The following is a 20,312-nucleotide window of genomic DNA, read 5'->3' as shown; positions in this document are numbered from 1 at the left end:
TGAATCTAGCTTTCCTATAATACCTTTCCCTATGTGCAAATGTTCTGATAGAAACTGTAAAAATATTGCAGGATTTGTCTTGCAATAAGCTACTTTAACATACTGGATCAATATGCAATTTTAGATAATGGCCATAGTTAATCTGCATAAATTATTCTGTAAATACAATGTCCCTAACTTCAAGAACAGGATAGTCTTCTGGTTTTCAGTGGGCACTTCTGAATTTGAACATCTGTCTTTTTGCATGAACAAGGGCTATGGTTTACTGATTCACACCTGGGGAAGGTGAGAGATGTGTTATACTACATAGTAGTAGTTAAGCTTAACTATAACATACTAAACTACTGTTAGAAATGAGCTAACTGTGCATTAACAAGAGACTGAAGGGAGCAAAAATAAAGGCTACTATTTTCACACACTGCTGCTTAGATGTTCACAGTTTGAAACACAACTTCTGTCTGGCCAAACACTTTCTTTCTTGAACATTTAATAACTTAAAAAAATAATATGAATTACCAAAAGAAAGAAGTCATCTGTGACACTGGAGTTCATGTTTCCAAACCAAAAACTACTCTGTGTCAAAGCATCAGCAGGAGTCTTAGAATGCTAGACAGAAATAAACTAGGTAATAAAATGCCATTATGTTGAGCAATGCACAAATCTTCTGGATTGACAAGCCTGGACTATTTTGTTAGAACAAAGGATGGTATTCCTTTAAATCTGACCCTTAAAGGGAAAGCATCCAATTTATTCCTGAATTTACAGAATAATTTCCAAGATTTTACATAGGTTGCTTTGGATTCACAGCGACAAGCAAACCAAAATGGGCTCAAAAATTGGGTGTTAAAATAGTAATTTTGACTTGGACAAGGGTCTCATGAAACATTTTTCTTCCTTTAGCTTTCCAGTGAAATGCTTGTCTTTTACCTTTCTCTTTCTGTTGCTCATCTACTGGTAGTCATGTCACCTACTAAAAAAAAATGAAGCATCCTGTTTGTTTGAGCTCAGACTCTGTTTCATGCATATTTATTGGTGAAGGAATACTCCTGGCACAAAAATAAATTAAATATACTTGCTCATTTGAACCATTTTCTCAAAGCCAACTTTAGCGGCTCTCACAGTATAGTATTCTAGTACTTAAAAGTGTGAATCCTTGTATTATCCATAGAGCTTACCTAAAAAATAACAGATTAGTCTTTTCAGACATGGAGTAGCATGAGAGAGATTCCTAACGCCACCTTGCATTCTTACTACCTGCTTTTACAATTCCATATATTTTATTTGTAGAACAGGAGTACAGTAAAAACAAAAAAATAAAATTGGCAAAAAAATCCCATGGTATGAACAAAGTCTTTTAAAAAAGTTGAAGCATAGATACAAAAAACAAGACCAAGATGAAAAAATTGTCCCAGATGAAAAAATAAGACATACAATTAAAAAAATTTTTAAAAATCAGAAAAAAAAGCGTTGAATCAAACTGTTTCCTGCAATGCTGGAGTTCCTTGATGTAGTGCGATTACTAAATATAGTATTTTACTAATCTCAGCAGGGAGCTGGCTAACTGCATGCCCGTCAGATGTTTTTAATGGTCACCCCCTGTGGAACAAATCTAAGTAGTGCATGAAAAACACCCACATTTAAAAAAGCCCCCTTGCTAGATCATTAAGGAAAGATAAAGGCTTGTACATTCGGATGTGATATATAACACAATCATTGTGTCAAGAAAACATATGTTTGATTAGCGCGCCTCAGGTTCATTAATCGCTGTGTCTGCTTCACAGCAGTGGGCAAAGTTTCCACCGTAGCTACTGCACGGAAGGGTAAAGACACTCAGTAGCTTAAAGACTGACAGTTCAGCAGTAAATCTTCAGCTATTCCAACATGCTCCCCTCTTACAGAGTTTGAATAGCAGCTGTAGCGTAGTCTTAAATCTTCATTAAAATACAGTCCTAGCATTTAGACTAAGAAATAAACCTTTACTGTACCATAAATAGGTAACAAGCTGACTAAAGGCACTGTCACAGGTTACTGCAACAGTATTTTACGTTCCTGGCTATAGTAAGGCAGACACTTGACACCTATAAAAACACGTGCAGTACAAATAAGAGTGAAAAAACTTACTTGATACAGTTCCCAAAGAGAATATATAAAATATCTGCTAAATGCAAAACAAGTTTATCATCTGAGCCACAAAGAAGCTTGTACATCCTTTCTTCCATGCTACTCAGATAGCCTCTGAATTCAGAGCTCCCATTTCAGTGATGCGGGAGATCTGGAAAGTTTGGCCATATATGTTGCTCAGTCAAGCAAGGGAGACCCAGCTCCATCCTACCTCTGGATGTGATGTTTTGCTCTAATTATGAGAAAATTATCTAACACCACTGCTGTCGCAGCAGCATACAGGATAATCAGTACTGTGCTTACTGTTTACCTTCAATCTATTAAACCTTAACCCAGGAATGTATTTGTAAAGACAGTGTTCCTATGGAGCACATGCAAAGCGAGCAACCATATTTTCAATGGCTGGCATTCAAGGGTGCAAAGAGACCTCTTTGTCTGATAGGGACACTGAAATCAGGAGATGGGATATGGCTTTCTATAAAAAATTACACATTGACGAGTACCTTGGTACCCTGTTCACTTTATTCTATTACTAAGATACGTATTATCTTGTGGACACAGTAAAGAGTAGTTTAACTACATTGATCTAAAACACTGAATACAATCTTCCCCCCAAAAAATGAATAAGGAAAACATGATAAAAAATGATAAATTAATTATTCAGAAATTAAAAACACTGAGAAGCACTGCAAAATAATGTAAGTTATACCTGACATGTTTTTTGCAGAAACAACTTGTCTGTCTCTGATCCATTCACACATAATTATTCACGTAAATACTGTATTTTCAGGGAAAGGAGTTGAAATTAATTTTATAATTCACAGTCAAAGGAAATATGAAAAACTGGCAACTCTGGGATCTCTCGCTTTCATCACATGGCCTGAAAAAAGAAGGTAGGTGAGGGAGTTCGTGTTCTGCTAAGAAAGTACACAGAGGATGAACATGGTATGGAGCATTCGTGGAGGAGCCTGTGTCTCAGGCATCATCCTGAACAACTGACTAAAGGGAGAGAGAAACTTGGTTAGTTGGAAGAGAGAAAATAGTTCAGGTTTAAAATCACTTTCTACTAAAAGCATCAATGAAAATACATTTTCATATACACTCTTTTTCATTATGAAGGTTGTCACTGGAGTGAAGAGTGGAGCAAACATTCTATTCTCTTGTTTACAAACTGCATGTGAAAGCCACAAATGCTGCATTAATGAAGAGGGAACAGGATCACTGTGAAGCTGAGAGTACAAAACTGGCTGCCTGAGTTTGCTCAAAAGTCTGACGCACTGGTTTTGTGCACTAACATAGATATAGGGCAGTATACAAAAAGAACCACTCTTTAACTAAAACAAAACCCAATCATTTCACTTCTGAAAATTATCCTGCTTCACTGTGCTCCCAATTCTGAATGAGACTGAAGGAGACAGCAGCCAAAAAAACCTTCAAAAGCCTCAGCTTCAAGTCACAGTGAGAGGAATAAACTGTAACTCGTCTCTTTTTTCCTTCTTCACCTTTTCCTTCTGCTTCTCTTTTTAAGGGTTTTTGCTTGAGAGTTGAGTTCCCTTATTGTAATTAAAGCTTAACCCCAGCCTGCTATGAATTCACCATTGCACCTTCACATTTTTGCCAGCTGAAACTTCCAGTCTTTCAAAGTTTTGGCTGTATTCCAAGCCAAGGTCCATAGCTAAGTTATCAAGTCACGTCAGGATTTACTTAGAAAGATTCTGGCAGGGAACGGAGCCTGGTGCATTTAGTGCTGGCTGTAGTATTTGGAGAGATCCTGACAGCTTTTAAACTTTCTCATACGCAAACCCCCTAAATTATAAAATTGGTTATGAAAATATAATTCACATTTTTTCCATGGACCAAGTTATGTGCAGGGATATGTGGGAGGATTTTAATGGTTATTTGCAAGATGCCGAGGACAAAAGCTAAAATGTTACCAAGGTGACATCCACACCACACCTGGGGACCCATGCAACGCCATTAGCCAGTTATTCTCCATTTACCTTCTTTCCTTTTAGAAACTGAAACAAAAAAGAAGCACCTGGATGTTTCTGAAGGCAAGAAGAGCAAAACTTTAGCAGCACTTGAATAAAGGGCTTTCTTCCCTGTAAGAGGGAGAGAGGTAACAATGGCCAGAATAGAAGAAAGCTAGTTTAGACAGATTTCTGGCCACAATCCACATAGTTGGAGACCTCATGTCAGAAAATTTACTGCCCATTGAGCTAGATTTGTATTTGTTTTCCTAATTCTGCATGTTCTTAAATTAATTCAGAAACATTCTTCCTGCAGCAAATATTACCTCCTGCAGTATGCTCTGTGAATGAATGTGCTAGGTTCCAAACTTACATATCTTTTGTTATAGAAACTGATATAATTCTTATGGTTATTTTTCTGTAGAATGACTACCACTATTTTGACTTCCTTCAAGGTCAAAAATGGGGTAATATGGACTAGATGGTTTACAGTTAGCAGAAACATTTCTGAAATAAATGGAAACTAATCAAACCACTTCTTGTATATCTACTCTGGGTCACTGCCATCAACTGTGGTACTGCCTGCTTTCTCTCTGAAGTTAGTTGATTTAGAAACCCTTATAAAACAGAACACAATGAAGTCCAGGTGATTTGATTTTTACATGAAGTGCTCTCAAAAACAATTCTTGCTATCAGCTTGTTCTGTTTTATCTCTCCCTCTATTTCACATTCCCAACATGTTTTCTTACTTTTGGCTAGTCACGTATAAATCAGGGTTTGGAGGCCTTGAAGCCCTTACCTACATAACATAGCCATTTGATTTCAAGTTGATTTTCACCTTGACACCTCCAAGTTTCTGAAAGACAGGCAAGGACTCTCAGTTAACAGGTTGCCGGATGCTGTGCAAATCAAAGATGCCACTAAAATTATGAATAAAATCCTGACTGACATGCTGCCTTGCTTGGAGGAAACTTCTTTCCCTGTTAATCTGTGTTACCTTTACAACAAAAATAGCAACTGTCTTGAATAAATGGGGAAGTTTTGTAGCAAATAACCTGATAAAAAAGTGTAAGTTTTCTTCAGAGCACAAAGTAAGTTCACCCAGATAAAAGAAGTTATCCTATTTCCTGACTTCTGCCCAGTGGTACACAACTGTAAATATGCCAGTGAAGAGTAGAAAGCTGTACTGGTTTTGGCTGGGATGGAGCTAATTTTCTTCATAGCAGCTTGTATGATGCTATGTTTTGGATTTTTGATCTAAACAGTGTTGTTAGCAGTGCTCACACAGAGTCAAGGTCTTTTCTGCTTCTTAAACTGCTCCACCAGCGAGTAAGCTGGGAGTAAGCAAGAAGCTGGGAGGGAACACAGCCAGGAGAGCTGATCCTAACTGACCAAAAGGATATCCCACACCATACGACGCCATGCTCAGCAATAAAAGCTGGGGGAAGATGGAGGAAGGGGGAGGTTTGAAATTACGGTTTTTGTCTTCCCGGGTAACCATTACACATGATGGAGCCCTGCTTTCCTGCAAATGGCTGAACACCTGCCTGGCAATGGGAAGTGGTGAGTGAATTCCTTATTTTGCTTTGATTGTGGGTACAGCTTCGCTTTAGCTATTAAACTGTCTTTATCTCAACCTGTGAATTTTCTCACTTTTACCCTTCCTGTGCTCTCCCCCATCCCACCACGCATGGTGAGCAGGCAGCTGGGTGGGGCTGAGCTGCCTGCTGGGGATAACCCATAACAGTCCTTTCTGGCACCCAATATGGGATATGAGAGGTTCAAAATAATGACAGATTTGATCAGAGTATGCAAGACCAAATCTATAGCTGTTTAGGCGCTAATTGTCAGGCTCCCATGCTTGCCATGCACCTTGCCTGCTTTGCTATATAGTAGAGTCTAGTACTTGTTATTGGCTGTTTTTCTGCTTCTGCAGTTTCCTGTACTCCTTATCACCCTGTTTTGCCTGGGAACATACTGATAACAGCAATAGGCTGGCAGATGGCCAGGGCACTGCTGCCGCTCCTGTGCTGCTGTACTGGGCAGGCTAGAACCCAAGTCCAGGGGACTGTGACCATGGATAAGTCCATGTTGGAGCAAGCACATCCAGAAGCATATGTGGCCATGGAGTAGGCCATGCTGGAGCAGGTACACCCCCGAAGGAACTGTGGCCCATGGGTAAGGTCACACTGGAGCAGGTACTCTTCTAAGGGACTGTGGATAAGCCCATGCTGAAGAAGGGGCAAGGGAAGGAGTTCATTGTAATGTTAAACCCTATGGCCTAGTCCAAAAGGACAAGGAAGGGAGATTGTAATGGATATACCTCTTAATGTAACTCATGATTTGAGTTGCATTTTATAGGCAGAAACCACCTAAACCAACGGAGGACGAGCCTCACAAGAAGTAATGAAAGCGCAGCAGTGACCCAACCTAAGCTGACTTTGGTGCTAAATAACTCCACACATCACACCACCTCTCATGTCCGGAGCAACTACCATAACAGATGGAGCCAAAGTCACGGACTAAATGAACTCAATGGACATTTGTGGACTTTTTAAAGGGGTGGCCCATAGACTACCCATATGGCCATAGGGCATGATATCTGTGTATATATCGAAGGATGGCAAGGGTAGGGTAGCTAATGAGGACCTACTGAATAGTGTGGGACCTGAGCATGGTGTAAATGTGATGGAATAAGGGGTGGAGAATATACTGGTTTTGGCTGGGATGGAGTTCATTTTCTTCAGAGCAGCTTGTATGGTGCTATGTTTTGGATTTGTGACCAAGACAGCATTGTTAGCACATCCATGTTTTAGCTATTGCTGAGCAGTGCTCACACAGCATCAAGGCCTTTTCTTCTTCTCAGGCTGCCCTGTCAGCAAGCAGGCTGGGGGTGGGCAAGAAGTTGGGAGGGGACACAGCAGGGACAGCTGATCCCAATGGACCAAAGGGACATCCCACACCATATGACATCCTGCTCATCTGTAAAAGCAGGGGAAAAGAAGGAAGAAGGGGGGATGTTCAGAGTTATAGTGTCTGTCTTCCCAAGTAACCATTATGTGTGATGAAGCCCCGCTTTCCTGGAGATGGATGAACACCTGCCTGCCGATGGGAAGCAGTACATGAATCCCTTATTTTGCTTTGCTTGCACACGCAGCTTTCATCTTTATCTCAACCCATGAATTTTCTCACTCTTGCTCTTCTGATTCTTTCCCTCATCCCACTGGAGTAGAGTGAGCAAGCAGTTTTGTGGGGTTTATGCTGCCTGCTGGGGTTAAACCACCACAAAAAAGTCTGTAGTAATTTGAACATCAGGCAATAGTTTGGTAATGGGTGAAAGTGCAAACTTCACATCAGGAAAAAAAAATAAAAGGATCCAGAAGAGACAAAAATTGAGATAATGAGGACTTTGTCAACCATTTCTACATACTCCCTGTGGGTAAAAGACAAATATTGCTGTTGAAATTATTGTACTGGCCACTGAGCCTGGCACAATACAAACGCACAGGAAGATGCAAAAGGCCAGTTTTCAATACTTTCAGTGATGACAGAGCACATCATTCCACACATCATTTTACAGAAACCAATGTAACCAATGAGCAGGTACAGTACTAGTGAACTTGACTATGACCCAAGACACCAGTACAGGAACCAAAAGCCCTACTCCACAGGTGGTTTTGCAGAAGCAGGTATTGATAATACATGGCAACACAGTCACTCTTGAGCTCCTCAAGAGTTTTCATAAATATTTTAAAATATAAATTCCCACTGCTCTTTGAGTTCTAACATTAAGGTGAATCAGCTGATCACAGTTCCCTCTGGCCCTGACTGTACACTACTATTTTAGAACAATTTCACTAATATTTGCAGACTGGTCAACCCTGCTGGGAAAGAAGTCTCCAATGCCTTGGGCAGGGTGGGTGGGGTGGCTAGAGGCACAGTTACATACATAGAATTATAGAGGGAGTTGACCCAAAATGTGGATGAAGCAATATTTGATTTAATAGCCTTATTTCAAAAGTATTCTCTAACATTAATCTACAAACATTATCATTTTTTAATATCCTAATTTTTCCTGATTTTTGGAGATAAGATCTTCTTCAAAGAAGCATTTATATAAACACAGTTTGCCGACATAGCCTTCAAATCCATTCTACATTAATGATACCAGGAAGCCTGATGTTGTAATTTCAAAAACTTCCTTTAACTGTTGTTCAATTTTTCTAATTTGAATGAGTGATGAGACTTTTGTACTCCACAGAACTAGCCCACTTGCTGGGATTCCAGTCCCAAACTGACAATGGCCACAAACCTTTCCACAGCCTACACATCTGAGGACAGAACAGTATTGTCTGGATTTACATTATAGTTTTTAGCACTTGCTACACTCTCCCTCAGTGGCTTTAGCTGGAGACTTGCTAAAATACACCTTTTAATTCATTCATCTGCGGGGAACTTTGAAAATACGTTCTCTCTGACAACTAATACTATTAATTACAACTATATTCATTATAATAGATTCAGTACATAGAACCCTTCCCCCAAAAACACTTTTTTTTTTTTTTTTTCCTCAAAAATGATTTGGGGGAATCTGAGGAAAATCGTATCAGCCATTCAGGACTCCTAAGAGATGATTTGGGTTTGTTCAGTTTAGGACACCGCAGCTCCATTTTACCCCTAAATAAATGACCACTTGAACACAATCACCACAAAAATTATTAAACTTCTAACTACAACTTTTGTGGTGTAAGTTCAGTAGATAACTACTGAGGAAGAGTGAAGGTGAATGACATAGTGGGGAGCCACTTTATGCAAAGTAGTGAGCCACGAGAACAGCTGAAGAAGGCAAAGAGAAGTTGCTACTTTCTATCCTGAAAGAAGAATGGAAATGAAAACAACCACAAAAAAAAGAAGATTGTCTATTGTAAAATCTGAGACAGGACATTTGGGATGGGAAGGTAGTCTACAGCCCATCAGAGACCCAGAGGCAGGAAATGCCCACTGATTTTCTGGGAAAACACAGAAGCTTCATTTTAACATGCTGTTTCAAAGCCCTCTATTGAAGCTTTCACCTCCATCGCAGCATTCTTCTTAGTCTGTTTTAATTTCTTCCCATTGGCCTCTTTAGCAGGGAGATTCTGCTTAGAATGAGATGTGATACTGAGCATTTCCCAGAATGCTTCCACCTTACTTTTACTCACCGGAACAATAAAAAAAGTCTCATAATTCCCTTTAATGTAGCTATTTGAATCAACGGAGGATGTGTGGGGTTTTTTCCTGTTTTTTTTTTCTCCCTAGCCTTGTAATCCATACCAATGAGTTCTTGCAATTTTCAAAGTTAATTCAGAGATCTGTGTTCTTCAAGAGCTCAAGAGACTGGTAAATGTCTTCCTGTAGACTTCTCCTTCTTATTTGACTTTTTTTTTGTGAATGTGACAAGTTTATGGAAAATTTCAAAGTGCAGTCTTGTTGCCCAAATCCACAACTGGTGTGTCAATCTGTTGCCTTCAGAGATACAACAACTTGTACAAGTAAATGATCTGGCCTTAGTTTTCCAGTCCTAAGTTATACTGAAGATCATAAAAAAGAAATATCCTGATGTGCTGGCAAAGACTGATGAAACTTCAGTGGAAAAAAATCCTGCTGTGGGAAGAGAAAAAGACTGAAAAGGGATAAGATGCTGCTTTTACTGAGGTAAAAAACAGCTTCAGAGGTAAGAAAGAAGAAGCTAATGTCAATACTCCTAGGGAGCTCTTGCAAATTAAGTATGCATATTTTGCTGGGTCATATAATGAACAAGAACTAATGAAAGGAAAGCTGCTTCCATCTAGTGAAGTCCAGTGAATTTTCATTTAACTAAGAAAGCAACATTTATTAATTGTGACCTGCTTTGGAAAAGAACTTATGAATTGAAATTGTTATTTCAGCCATAATCAATGAGTCAGCGTACTTGCACACAAAATGTTAATGAAGGAAGATAAAGGCAATTGCATAAAATTTCGATATAAAAGTTGTGATGTGATGATAATTTATATCCCAGTTATTTCCTTCAGGCTTAACCCTGAATTCCTTGTTCATTCCTTCTGTATTAAAAATTCCCACCAAACCTGATTTTCATGAATGTGTCTATATTTGCTTGAGAAAGAGTTTCAGGCCCAAACCCTTCATTATCAAAAAGACCAGGAACCATGAAGATTGTTAACAAGTTCTGACAGAAAATTTAATATTGCTCAAAGAGATCTCGGGTAAAAACAGAGTTGGATTCACAAACCTTCGCAAATTCAGGCAGGATAGATGCGAAGGTCACCCACCATCCTTTACTTGGGAAGCCAGGTGCCAGTTCTGTGGTGCTGCATTCTCCAGCAGCCACAGCTAAACCTGAGAGAGACCATGAAATGGTCACAGCATGGCCTAAGCTATGACCGATGGCTGTTTCACATACTATACCGAGTCTGCAGAAGCCAGACTTGTCCCTTTTTGCTCTTTCTGTCAATGGCTACAACCTTCAGTGAAAGCGGTGAGCAGACATGGAGGAAAGTAGCATTATCAATCACACCAGAATGACAACCCGCAGCACGGGAGGACATGTCTGCATCAGACAACACAGTACAGGGCACAAGTCTCAAAGGTATGACTGACTTCAGGCAATCAGTTCACAGTGTGGGGCAACAGCCCAAATTCACAGAACACTATGTAGGTTGCCCAGGTTTACAACTGAACTGGAAGACAAGTACCTAATCTGCACAGGTGTTTATGAAAATCCCAAGAAGCATCTACATTTTTAGATGATTTTACAACTTTAAATTACTTGCTATTAGCATCCATAGTGCCTGTGTCAATTGTGAAAATGGTATTTAGGTGCTCTTTAAAATTTTACCTGCTCCAAGACATTTGCAATTACATACAGATCAGACCGAAACTATAGCTCTTTCCTTGTCATTCACTGAGGGTTGAATTTCCCTGAAATTTTCCTCACATGCCTATCTCAGTAGTGAGATTCAAGCAATCCTAGACTGAGTTCCAAATCCAACCTCCAACAAAGCAAAACGAATGTTTGTTTTGTTTAAAGCCACTGCAAGGAAAGATTTGAGCTCAGTGTCAACACTAATACAAGTGTGGAAATTTAGTTTAGGCTCACCTCTGTCAAAATTAAAAACCACACACTGAAATATATGTAAACCTGACACTAGAGTGTCCAGCAGGACTTCTCCTGTGTGTGCAGTCACTCAGAAATGTATGCTTTTGCTACTGGTTGGGGAAATGAGAAACATTTAGAAATGCCCAACAACATTTAAATCCACCAATGTATAAAATGGAACAGTTAACCACTAAACAAATGCGGAGGGGGGGAAAAAAAAGATATAAATTGTGTAACCATTGCAATCAAAGGAATACATCATGGAGAAACTATATCCTGTGTGAGGTTTTATTATGTAGCCACTACGGAGAAAAAGCAAAGACTGCTAAATCCTGCCAATGCAGCAAGCCAAGTATGGCAGCAGCCACGCACTGGGACTGACTGTGGGCACTCAATCATGGCTTTTTACATTTTACGATTTTTGCTTCATTGAAACTCCCAGGAGAATCTCCTACTGGACTACCTGCAACTTGTGTTTTACCCCAGTAAAAACTGGAGGCTCAAATTATTCATGTGTAAACAGCTTCTCTAAGAGTTTCCATTTAAACAAACCCTCTGAATAATTTACTGCACTTAAATGGTCAGCAAAAATAACTGTAACTTTCCTAATCTAGTTACAAAACAATGACCAAAATACCACACAGTCACTTAAAAATAACAATTTTACCAAAGCTGATTTTTCCTTTAAACAATCTCCGGGCAAAGTCTGCAAAAGAATTAATCGGTAGATCGTATTCATAAATATGAAGCAAGCACTAAAAATGCTTTATTCAGAGTTTGTAAAGGCTTGCTTCAAGTATTTGTGTTTAATTATCGCTGGTAATTTGAAGCCTGAGTCTTGAAAGCATCCAAACTGAACACCTGTTTTTCAGTGACACTGAGCTGCTGCTTATCAATTACACGTATCTTTAGAATAATAAGCCATAAAACATAAAAATGTAATTTTTTAGTACTTTTCCATACATTGGTCCCAATAATTCTTAAGGGCTTACAATAGAACATGGCTGAGATCATACACAAACAGTTTAGAAGAATTTAAATTAAATAACCACATTTTAAAGACATGTCCCCTGCAGCTAAAGAAGTTCAAAAAAACCATTCAAATAAGCAAATAACATTTTTTTACATTTACAAATGAAACATCATATGAGTATTTATTGATTTTTTTAAAAATTCAAAAATACATTGTAACAGAACAGAATGTATACGTTCTTCAATGAAAGACAAAACTATGGTTATCACCCGGACCAGAATACAAATACATGCTAACAATTTAAAATCATTTTGGGTCATTCAGGAAACATGAAACAAGCTAGCTGTTTGCAAACGCAGTAGTTTTCTACTTAGTAAATATGCCTGAGAAAGTTAACCTGTAAAGAAATCAGCTTTTAAACTCTTAAACACAAAGAGCTTTCTAGGCTGAAATGGTGAAGAGACCTGTGATATGCACCTGACAGGCCACTGAGCCATTTCCCACAGAGATTCTGTTCACTGCTCCACCTCGGCTCAGCCACCCAGCAGTGGCAGTTTCACATCAATACCAGGCTTATTCAAGCGAGGTGTTAAAAAGCATGCTAAGATGATGTAAAACCATCAGTTACATACACAGGGGATAGATGTTAATAATTGAGATTCTCTACCAAACTCCTTGGTTTGTATCAGGGCCAAGTAAAAAGTAGTAGTCTAGTTTACGGATGAAACGGATTATATTTTTTGGCTCAAGGTAAGACCCTTTAAAAACAATTTCTACATAAGCATCTAGAATCAAAGCATGAAAAAAACCAGGACAAACACAACTAATCATTTTACAGTAAGCACATACTGTAGGCAAGTAGGAATCAAAACAGTAACATAAATTGTGCATCAGTTCTATGAAAATAAAGTGTTACTAGTAGACACAAGCAATCTGACAAGATGTGAAAGTGAGCAGTGAAAACTTCACGGATTGAATTTCTTTTCATCAGAATTCATCTGTTTCTACTGCAGGCAGGTAACAAATGGAACTCAGGAAAACTGGATTCCTATTAGCAGCTTAACTCTACTACAGTGAGGCTTAGGTTTTTACCGTTTCTTATATTAAGAGACAATCAAACTAATGAATCAAAAATGACATTTTAAAAATGAAGGCCAAAAGAAAGCTGAATGTACATTTTAGACAGAAACAGCGTTAGGTCAAATCCACAACTGGTGATATCTGATGTATGCAAATGTAATTTAACTATGATGCTTATGCCAACAACATCTGACACTATTTCTCGGATTCTAGCAGCCTCTTTTAAATCACTTCCAACAACTGCATACTTCATAACTTACACGGGCTTTGATGAAAAAAATCATTATCAGGCATGCAAAAATTCTAACAGAAACCTCCAATTTCCAGAATTTGGTTACATGATCAAATCACATATGCTAGAACATACGAAACCAACTTTTCAAATGAAACAAATTCACAACTCTGAAAAGAAAAAAAAAAAAAACAAAAAAACAAACCCAAACAAAAACCTATGACAAGAAAAAGAATATTTCTACGTAGCTGGTCCTACTCTCCGATGGTGCAACACAGTAAAATGAGCTACTATCCATATATGCGTGTAATTTTGCATGTAATGGTGATCAGGAAGAGGCTTCCTTTTCCCAACTTCCACACTGCAGAAATGACTGGATGTACTACAGAGGCTGTCACTGTCCTGTGAAATGTAGGATATTTGCCATTGCTGGATACAGGTTATCAGTGCTGAAGGACTCATGTGCTGACCCAGCACGGTTCATCTTACATTCTCTGGTATTGACTGCAATGTCAAAAACATTCTGCATTGCTCTGACACCAGGTCTGCTCCTAGGCTGCACCTTCTGATCAAAATGTTTTTCTATAGGTTACTACTAAGAGGTGCAAGGTGGGAAGCAGAGTAACAGCTTTAATGACCAGGCCCAGAAGACAAACGCAAAGTTAAGGTGGTGCGTCAGTACTTTCTGGATCAGAGTCGAAGAGAGAAACCAATGCCAGAGCAGTATGTAAAGCTTCTAATGCCAAGAGGTGAAGACTCCCAAAGAAGTGCAAGTAAGAAGCATAATTTAAGCCTGTAATTTTTTAAGGAGAACAAACAAAGGAGAGAAAGATGGCCTGCAGTAAGGTGAATGGAAGGAAGGAACAAAGAAGAGGAGGAGGGACATGTATATTGGTGCAGGGTTGTATCTCCTGGACCCAGAAACTGCCTTGGACACCAGCTAATTTTACAAGATAAGTTACATGCATGCCCACATTCAAGAGGGCAAGAGTGAAACCTTGATGGCAATGCTATGATTCTGGCTGAAGAGCTTCATTTTCCCCCTCCCATACCTGAAAGCCTTGAATCCTTGCCAAATACTCCAGCTGTTTTGAAGGCTGCACTGCAGAACAGGGGGAAGCAGGAGATATTCCTTTTAGACCTATGGCTTCGGCAGTTGGGGATGTTCCATTCATGAGAAGTTCCCTGGCAATCGTAGCTGTGCTATTTGTTGTAGGAGATATGCTGAAGAAAGAGCTGGAAGTCTGGCTCATTTCTTTAGATGACAAATAGCTTACAGTGGTACCAGGGGCTGATTTGTTGCGGCTTGCTTCCATCTCTTGATAAACATCAGGAGAGAGATGGAGTATTCCCTTTGGTGCTGAAAATAAAACCAAAGATCATTCTCATTATTTTAGAATGGGTTTGATGTGTAGACAATTTTCATTAACAGATTTTGCAGTGGAAAACAAAGTAAGCACTTCGAAGCAGTACCTTTTTTTCTACAGTAACTGTAAATGAAATTGCATAATTTATTTAGACACAAAGCAGATTTGAAGTGTCCCTCTTCTTCCTCTTCCCCCACTCTTTTTAAGAGGGTATAAACCTGGACTTTAAAACTGTGGGTAGCAAGAATATGCAACATGAATAAATAACGTTTGGAGGTCTACAAACCACGAGGAACAGCTGCTACTTCAAAACAGTAGCACAATTGTTATTCGACTACAATCTTCTGCCTCCTATCTGATACAATAATTTAGGCTGTTATTTCACAAATAATTTAAAGTACATTTAAATTTGCATATAAGTTCAAGTGTTCATATACAATGAAGCATTTATTGGAAACATGAGTATTCAGTTTGCTGATATAAGAGGAAAACCTCTTTCTTATTATAAATAAATTGAAAAATTAGCTTTAAATGTGTAATTTTATATTAATAACATACTTTAATCTTCTAGCATATATTTGAAAATAACATGGGTGAACCTAGCCATATGGCATTTCATTCTAGGGATGATAAACCTGTTTGTTAACTGATTTAGTAATCCCAAGACAAATCAAAGGGTTCAATGTTTAATTCATTTGCAGTACGTATTGAATTCATCTCAGAACGTAAAATAAATTCAAAGAAGAGAAGAAAATTAATTTCTAGAAAGAATTCCTCTAATCCTAGTAGTGCAAGTAGTATTTTTAAATAAAATGTCTACCACAAGGAGAAGACTCAAAAAATATTACCAGTAATTACTGTCCTCATTTTCAACTACATGGTGAAAATTGAACTTCCTCACTGCTGACTCAGCGAACTGCTTACAGGTGAATCTTTTAATTGATTTACTTACACGTTTGGCTTTTAAATTAATATTGCTTTAAGAAAGCTGGAATATCACCGTATACCATTCACAAAGATGTATGCTATTCATCTGGTTGCTCTTCCCACCTACCTTTGGGGGGCTGGGGAGCCTGGTTGGGCTCTGAACTTTAAAGGTGTTTTACCCAGTCTTACAATTGGCTCCAAAGCCCGTGGACCCTGCACTGAACTCTAAAGATAAGCACAAATTCAGGACAATGCTACTGGGAAGGATGGAGAACAGGGTCCCTAAAATTTCTTTTTCTCCATTTGGGACAATTTAGAATATAACCTTATAGATAACAACAACTGTGTAAACACGCAGCATTATTTTACAGTGCATAATCACTATATGATAGAGTGATTTTATACCCTTTTTCTGAGGCTATAAACTCCAAGGCCTATCACTGCTCATATTTTTAAATAATCTTATACAAAAGATAACATGAATGAAAATTAAAATAGATAATACAGATATTGATAGCTGACGTTAGGTTACAAAACCAAACAGCAACAATAATATTGAGTGGCAGGTGTCCACCATCTCCTAAGACCTGACCACTGTAAATTTGACTTCCTATAAATATTTGAGAAACAGAAATGAAAACTGAAAAAAAGGCAAAACAGTATACTTGTTTATAAATAATATATTAGCCCCCCCAATAAATTTTAGAAAAACATAGTAAAACGTTAAATTAAAAAAAGTTTAAAGAAGTTTAAAATCAAGTCCAGTGCTGCAGATGTCTGTTCCATTGATGTAATATTACTTAAAACAAACATTTTACATGCTTTCTCAGCCATTTCACTGTTTTTACATGATCCACCCAAATATCTAACTGCTGTCTGGAACAATGGTTTGGAATAGTTCCAGATTACTAGGCTTTCTAAATGTTAAAATAACTAATATGCAGCATATGATGAATAAAAAGATATTGAGTAAAGTATAGCAAATGCTCCTAAAGTACTGACTTTACTCTAATGGTGATGTTAAATTAATAATAGTACTTTTACACTTATGCAACACCTTTCTGATAAAGACTTCAAAGTGCTTTATAAGCAAGAATTAATTTAAATCATACATTGGCTCTGAGAGGTAGATATTATATTACCATCATTGATTATCTCTGGAAACAAAGTAATGTACTATTCTAGACATTACATTAATACAGTTGCAAGCTATTAACTTTTTATATTCAGGGCCTATGTTTCATGAAGCTTCTTACAAGTTTGTTTTAAAAAGCCGATAAAAACTTGGTGTCATTGAAAACTTCCATCAAGCATATATTAACTGTAATTCTCTATTTTTTATACATTATTGACGATTTTTTAAATATCATTCCTCACTGTTGTCTGCTTACTTCAACTCTGTTGAACTGTAGAAGAATGTATATATATAACAGCTTAGTTACAGTAATAAAGCTGTTATCACAAGACAAGGCATATGACATCAACAGAGGAGTAAGTGTAAGAACAAAAGAACTCTTCAGAAATTATCTTTAGTCTTCAAACAAGCACAATTAAAAACATGGGAGAAAGAAATACTATCCCTCTAACACGTTTATGTATTGCAGGAGAACATCTCTAGGTGAATATGTTCATATTTTTGTTAGTCTTTCAGCTAAAAAAATTTGGATTTTTATCTCCAGTAAATATTTATCCCATACTAACTTCACCATACTCCAAAGGTAGCACTGTAATTGTTAGGAGTCACAGGACCTATAATCCTACCATTTAGCCCAACAACATTGCACCTTCTGCTGGACATTAACTTAGAGGTACATTCATGAAACATGTTAAAATAATTTCCATTTATATTATTCAAACCTGTGGGTAAATGTGCTATGAAAATATGTGGGCTAGCTATGCAATGTAATCACTAACATTTGAAAAACATGTCTTATTCATCCTTGGCAGTAATTGTTAGCAGTCTCTCACAATCTTCTGAAGTCTCCGAAAACTCCACACCAAAAACCTCTCTTACCTAAGAAGAAATTTCTTGATCTTTCATTGTCTACTTTTGCTGTCATGTACTAGACAACTGCAAAACAGTTGACTCCAAGGCAAGTGTACTATTAAGATATAAAATGGCCCAACTATCCTTCACAAGCCTTCCCCTTGAAGTGTAATCTCAGTGATTTGATTCTGCTTCTTTTCATAGCAGCAGTAGCAGAGGCAATCTCCAATAGATCTGTTGGAGTGGTGTAATTTTTATACCTAACCTTTTCTCTTTAGGGTCCCCTTGGCTGGGAAGACAGGGTGCCCTTGGCTGGGGACTTCTGTTTGGACCTTCACTCCCTTCCGGAGTTCATGGAAAACAAAACTAACCATCGAAGGGACTTTCTGCATGGGGAATGGGGTGAGGAAGGACAACAACTGGCAATATCACCAAATGAGCCTCAATGTAGTAAGACTCCACAAAAATGGAATTTGCTCATACAGGGACAGTGACAAGTTATCCCACAGCAGTGGGCTACTAAGATAAGTTCAGAGTGATGACAGTATTGCCTGCGCACTCACAGGTATTAGTGTGTACGCTGGTACCATTGGTGTCCCATTTTCAATTTTCTATTTCTGTCAGGAAGATCACAAAACATGAAAAGCTGAAATTTTTATTTTATCATTCAACTGCAAAAGACGACCTACAGAATCAGGCTTGTATTGTCAATCTGTATATATACATCAGTGCTAATTTTATCTCTTTTCTCCTTGATCAACACTGTAGAGATACTCTTCCTCTGCCTTCACTCAATGACTTCTTCTGGTTCGAGGTCACTCATTGACTTGTCGTGCTTATGGACACTCATTATACTTGGTCTAAACAACAACTTTATTCTGTCTCAGAGAACTACAATTTTCTCCCTAGGCTCTCACCTGTCTTACAGGAAAGCTATACCTGTTGGTGTGTCGGAAGCAGTGTCAGCTGGTGTATGACTTCCCCTGACATCCCTGAAGAGCACATGCTCTTTCCTGCACTACAAGCCGTGATATGGGGCATCAGCATGAAGGAGTGCTTCCATGTCTTCTGTAATGATGCAAAGTAAACCATGATATAATTCTGTTTATGACATGTTCATAATTTAATTTTATCACCCTGGTATTTGAAATAATCCATCACTGGATGAAGAAAAGATTGTTCATAAAGATATAATCAGTATTTTGGGAACTGAATAAAGTACTTGATAGATAATCATCAAAAACCTTTCTTTCAGATTATGCTACATGTATTCACATTGAATAAAGTCTTCTTATATTGTGCCGCTTAAAGTATGTGGCAAAATCTTGTAGCAAGGTATTAAGCAGGAAAAGTTAGAGCCAGATATAATCCTGACTTCGCTATTTTTTAGTTAAAATGGACAAAACCTTAAGAGGCATGGAGGACTTTCACATGCAATAATTCCTCATAATTCCTCCATAGTACATGCCCTAGAATACGGCCCATTACAAATCCACTGAGAGAAAAAAAAGTGAATTTACAAAACCAAATAACTGTTTCAGTAACAAGACTAAAAAATGTAAATATTATAATAAAAAGAAATTATAATTTTATACTTCACTCACTGTAAAAGCCTATTTATATACTAGAATATTTTCAAATTTTGTTTTATTACCTCAGTAGGAACTCAGAAAATGTCAGTCAAACAATTGAATAGGCAAATAGTATAGCCATTATGTTCTCAGTAATTGTCTACGCACAGTCTTGGCTTGAAATACCAAGATGCAACCATTACCTACTTAACACAGCTATCTGTGGTATTTCTAAGCCACCAGCTACTGCAATATTCAGACATGAAAAAATGTTTTGTCATTACACAATGTCCTTCAATCAAAAGATCTCATCTACATGACCTTAAACAAACTGATGTTATATAAAGTCACTCATTAAAATACTAGTTTATTTAACCTTAAAATAACCATGATGCTGAAATAAATACTATTTAGTTTTTCACAAAGCCAGGTCTTGATATCCTTAATTTCACTGGATCATTTTCTGTACAGCCAAAAAGGAAATTGCATTATCACAGGAGACTTAAATTGTATACACTTCTATAACATTTGGTGTTTAACTCATGTGAAGAAAGTCCTTTGAAATCTTCTGCAGCTTTACTGCTGCTTGGGAACATAGGATTTTGGTAAAAATAAGACTTAGTGTTTGCAGTGGGGAATTTCTACTGGATATTCTATGGTATATTCCAACAGACAGATGAAACACCTACACCATTATTTTGACATTATAATTTCTGCATCATAAGTTTCCAACAATATATCAGTGTACCAGATAACCTAAGATTAAGATGAAGCAGGGTCTGAAAAGAACCAACCTAAGTGCAGAAGAAAGGACAGTATTCTTATCGATAAAGAGGATCAGCAAATTGGAGCAGGAGCAAATCAAGCTAGTGAGCTGGCAGATCAAGGTGCTTGTAAAAGCTGCAAGAAAGTGATTTTTGAGGGGGTACAGCAATTAGGAGAGTGC

General features: G+C 37.9%; 1 protein-coding gene across 9 annotated transcripts in view; it reads right to left on the bottom strand.

Moving 5' to 3' along the window:
- STAU2 (staufen double-stranded RNA binding protein 2) overlaps positions 1 to 20,312 on the bottom strand; it is a 173,031-nt gene that overhangs the window by 66,992 nt on the left and 85,727 nt on the right. For all 9 annotated transcript variants that reach the window (XM_074817378.1, XM_074817349.1, XM_074817394.1 and 6 more), the window contains one exon: positions 14,567 to 14,874. In XM_074817378.1, the coding sequence (XP_074673479.1) occupies positions 14,567 to 14,874 (308 nt within the window). The remainder of the gene's footprint in view (positions 1 to 14,566; positions 14,875 to 20,312) is intronic.

Source organism: Strix aluco, chromosome 1 (assembly GCF_031877795.1).
Source record: "Strix aluco isolate bStrAlu1 chromosome 1, bStrAlu1.hap1, whole genome shotgun sequence".
In the NCBI taxonomy this organism is placed as follows: Eukaryota; Metazoa; Chordata; class Aves; order Strigiformes; family Strigidae; genus Strix; species Strix aluco.
The sequence above is the reverse complement of the archived record's forward strand: the minus strand, read 5'-3'. Positions and strand labels throughout refer to the sequence as shown.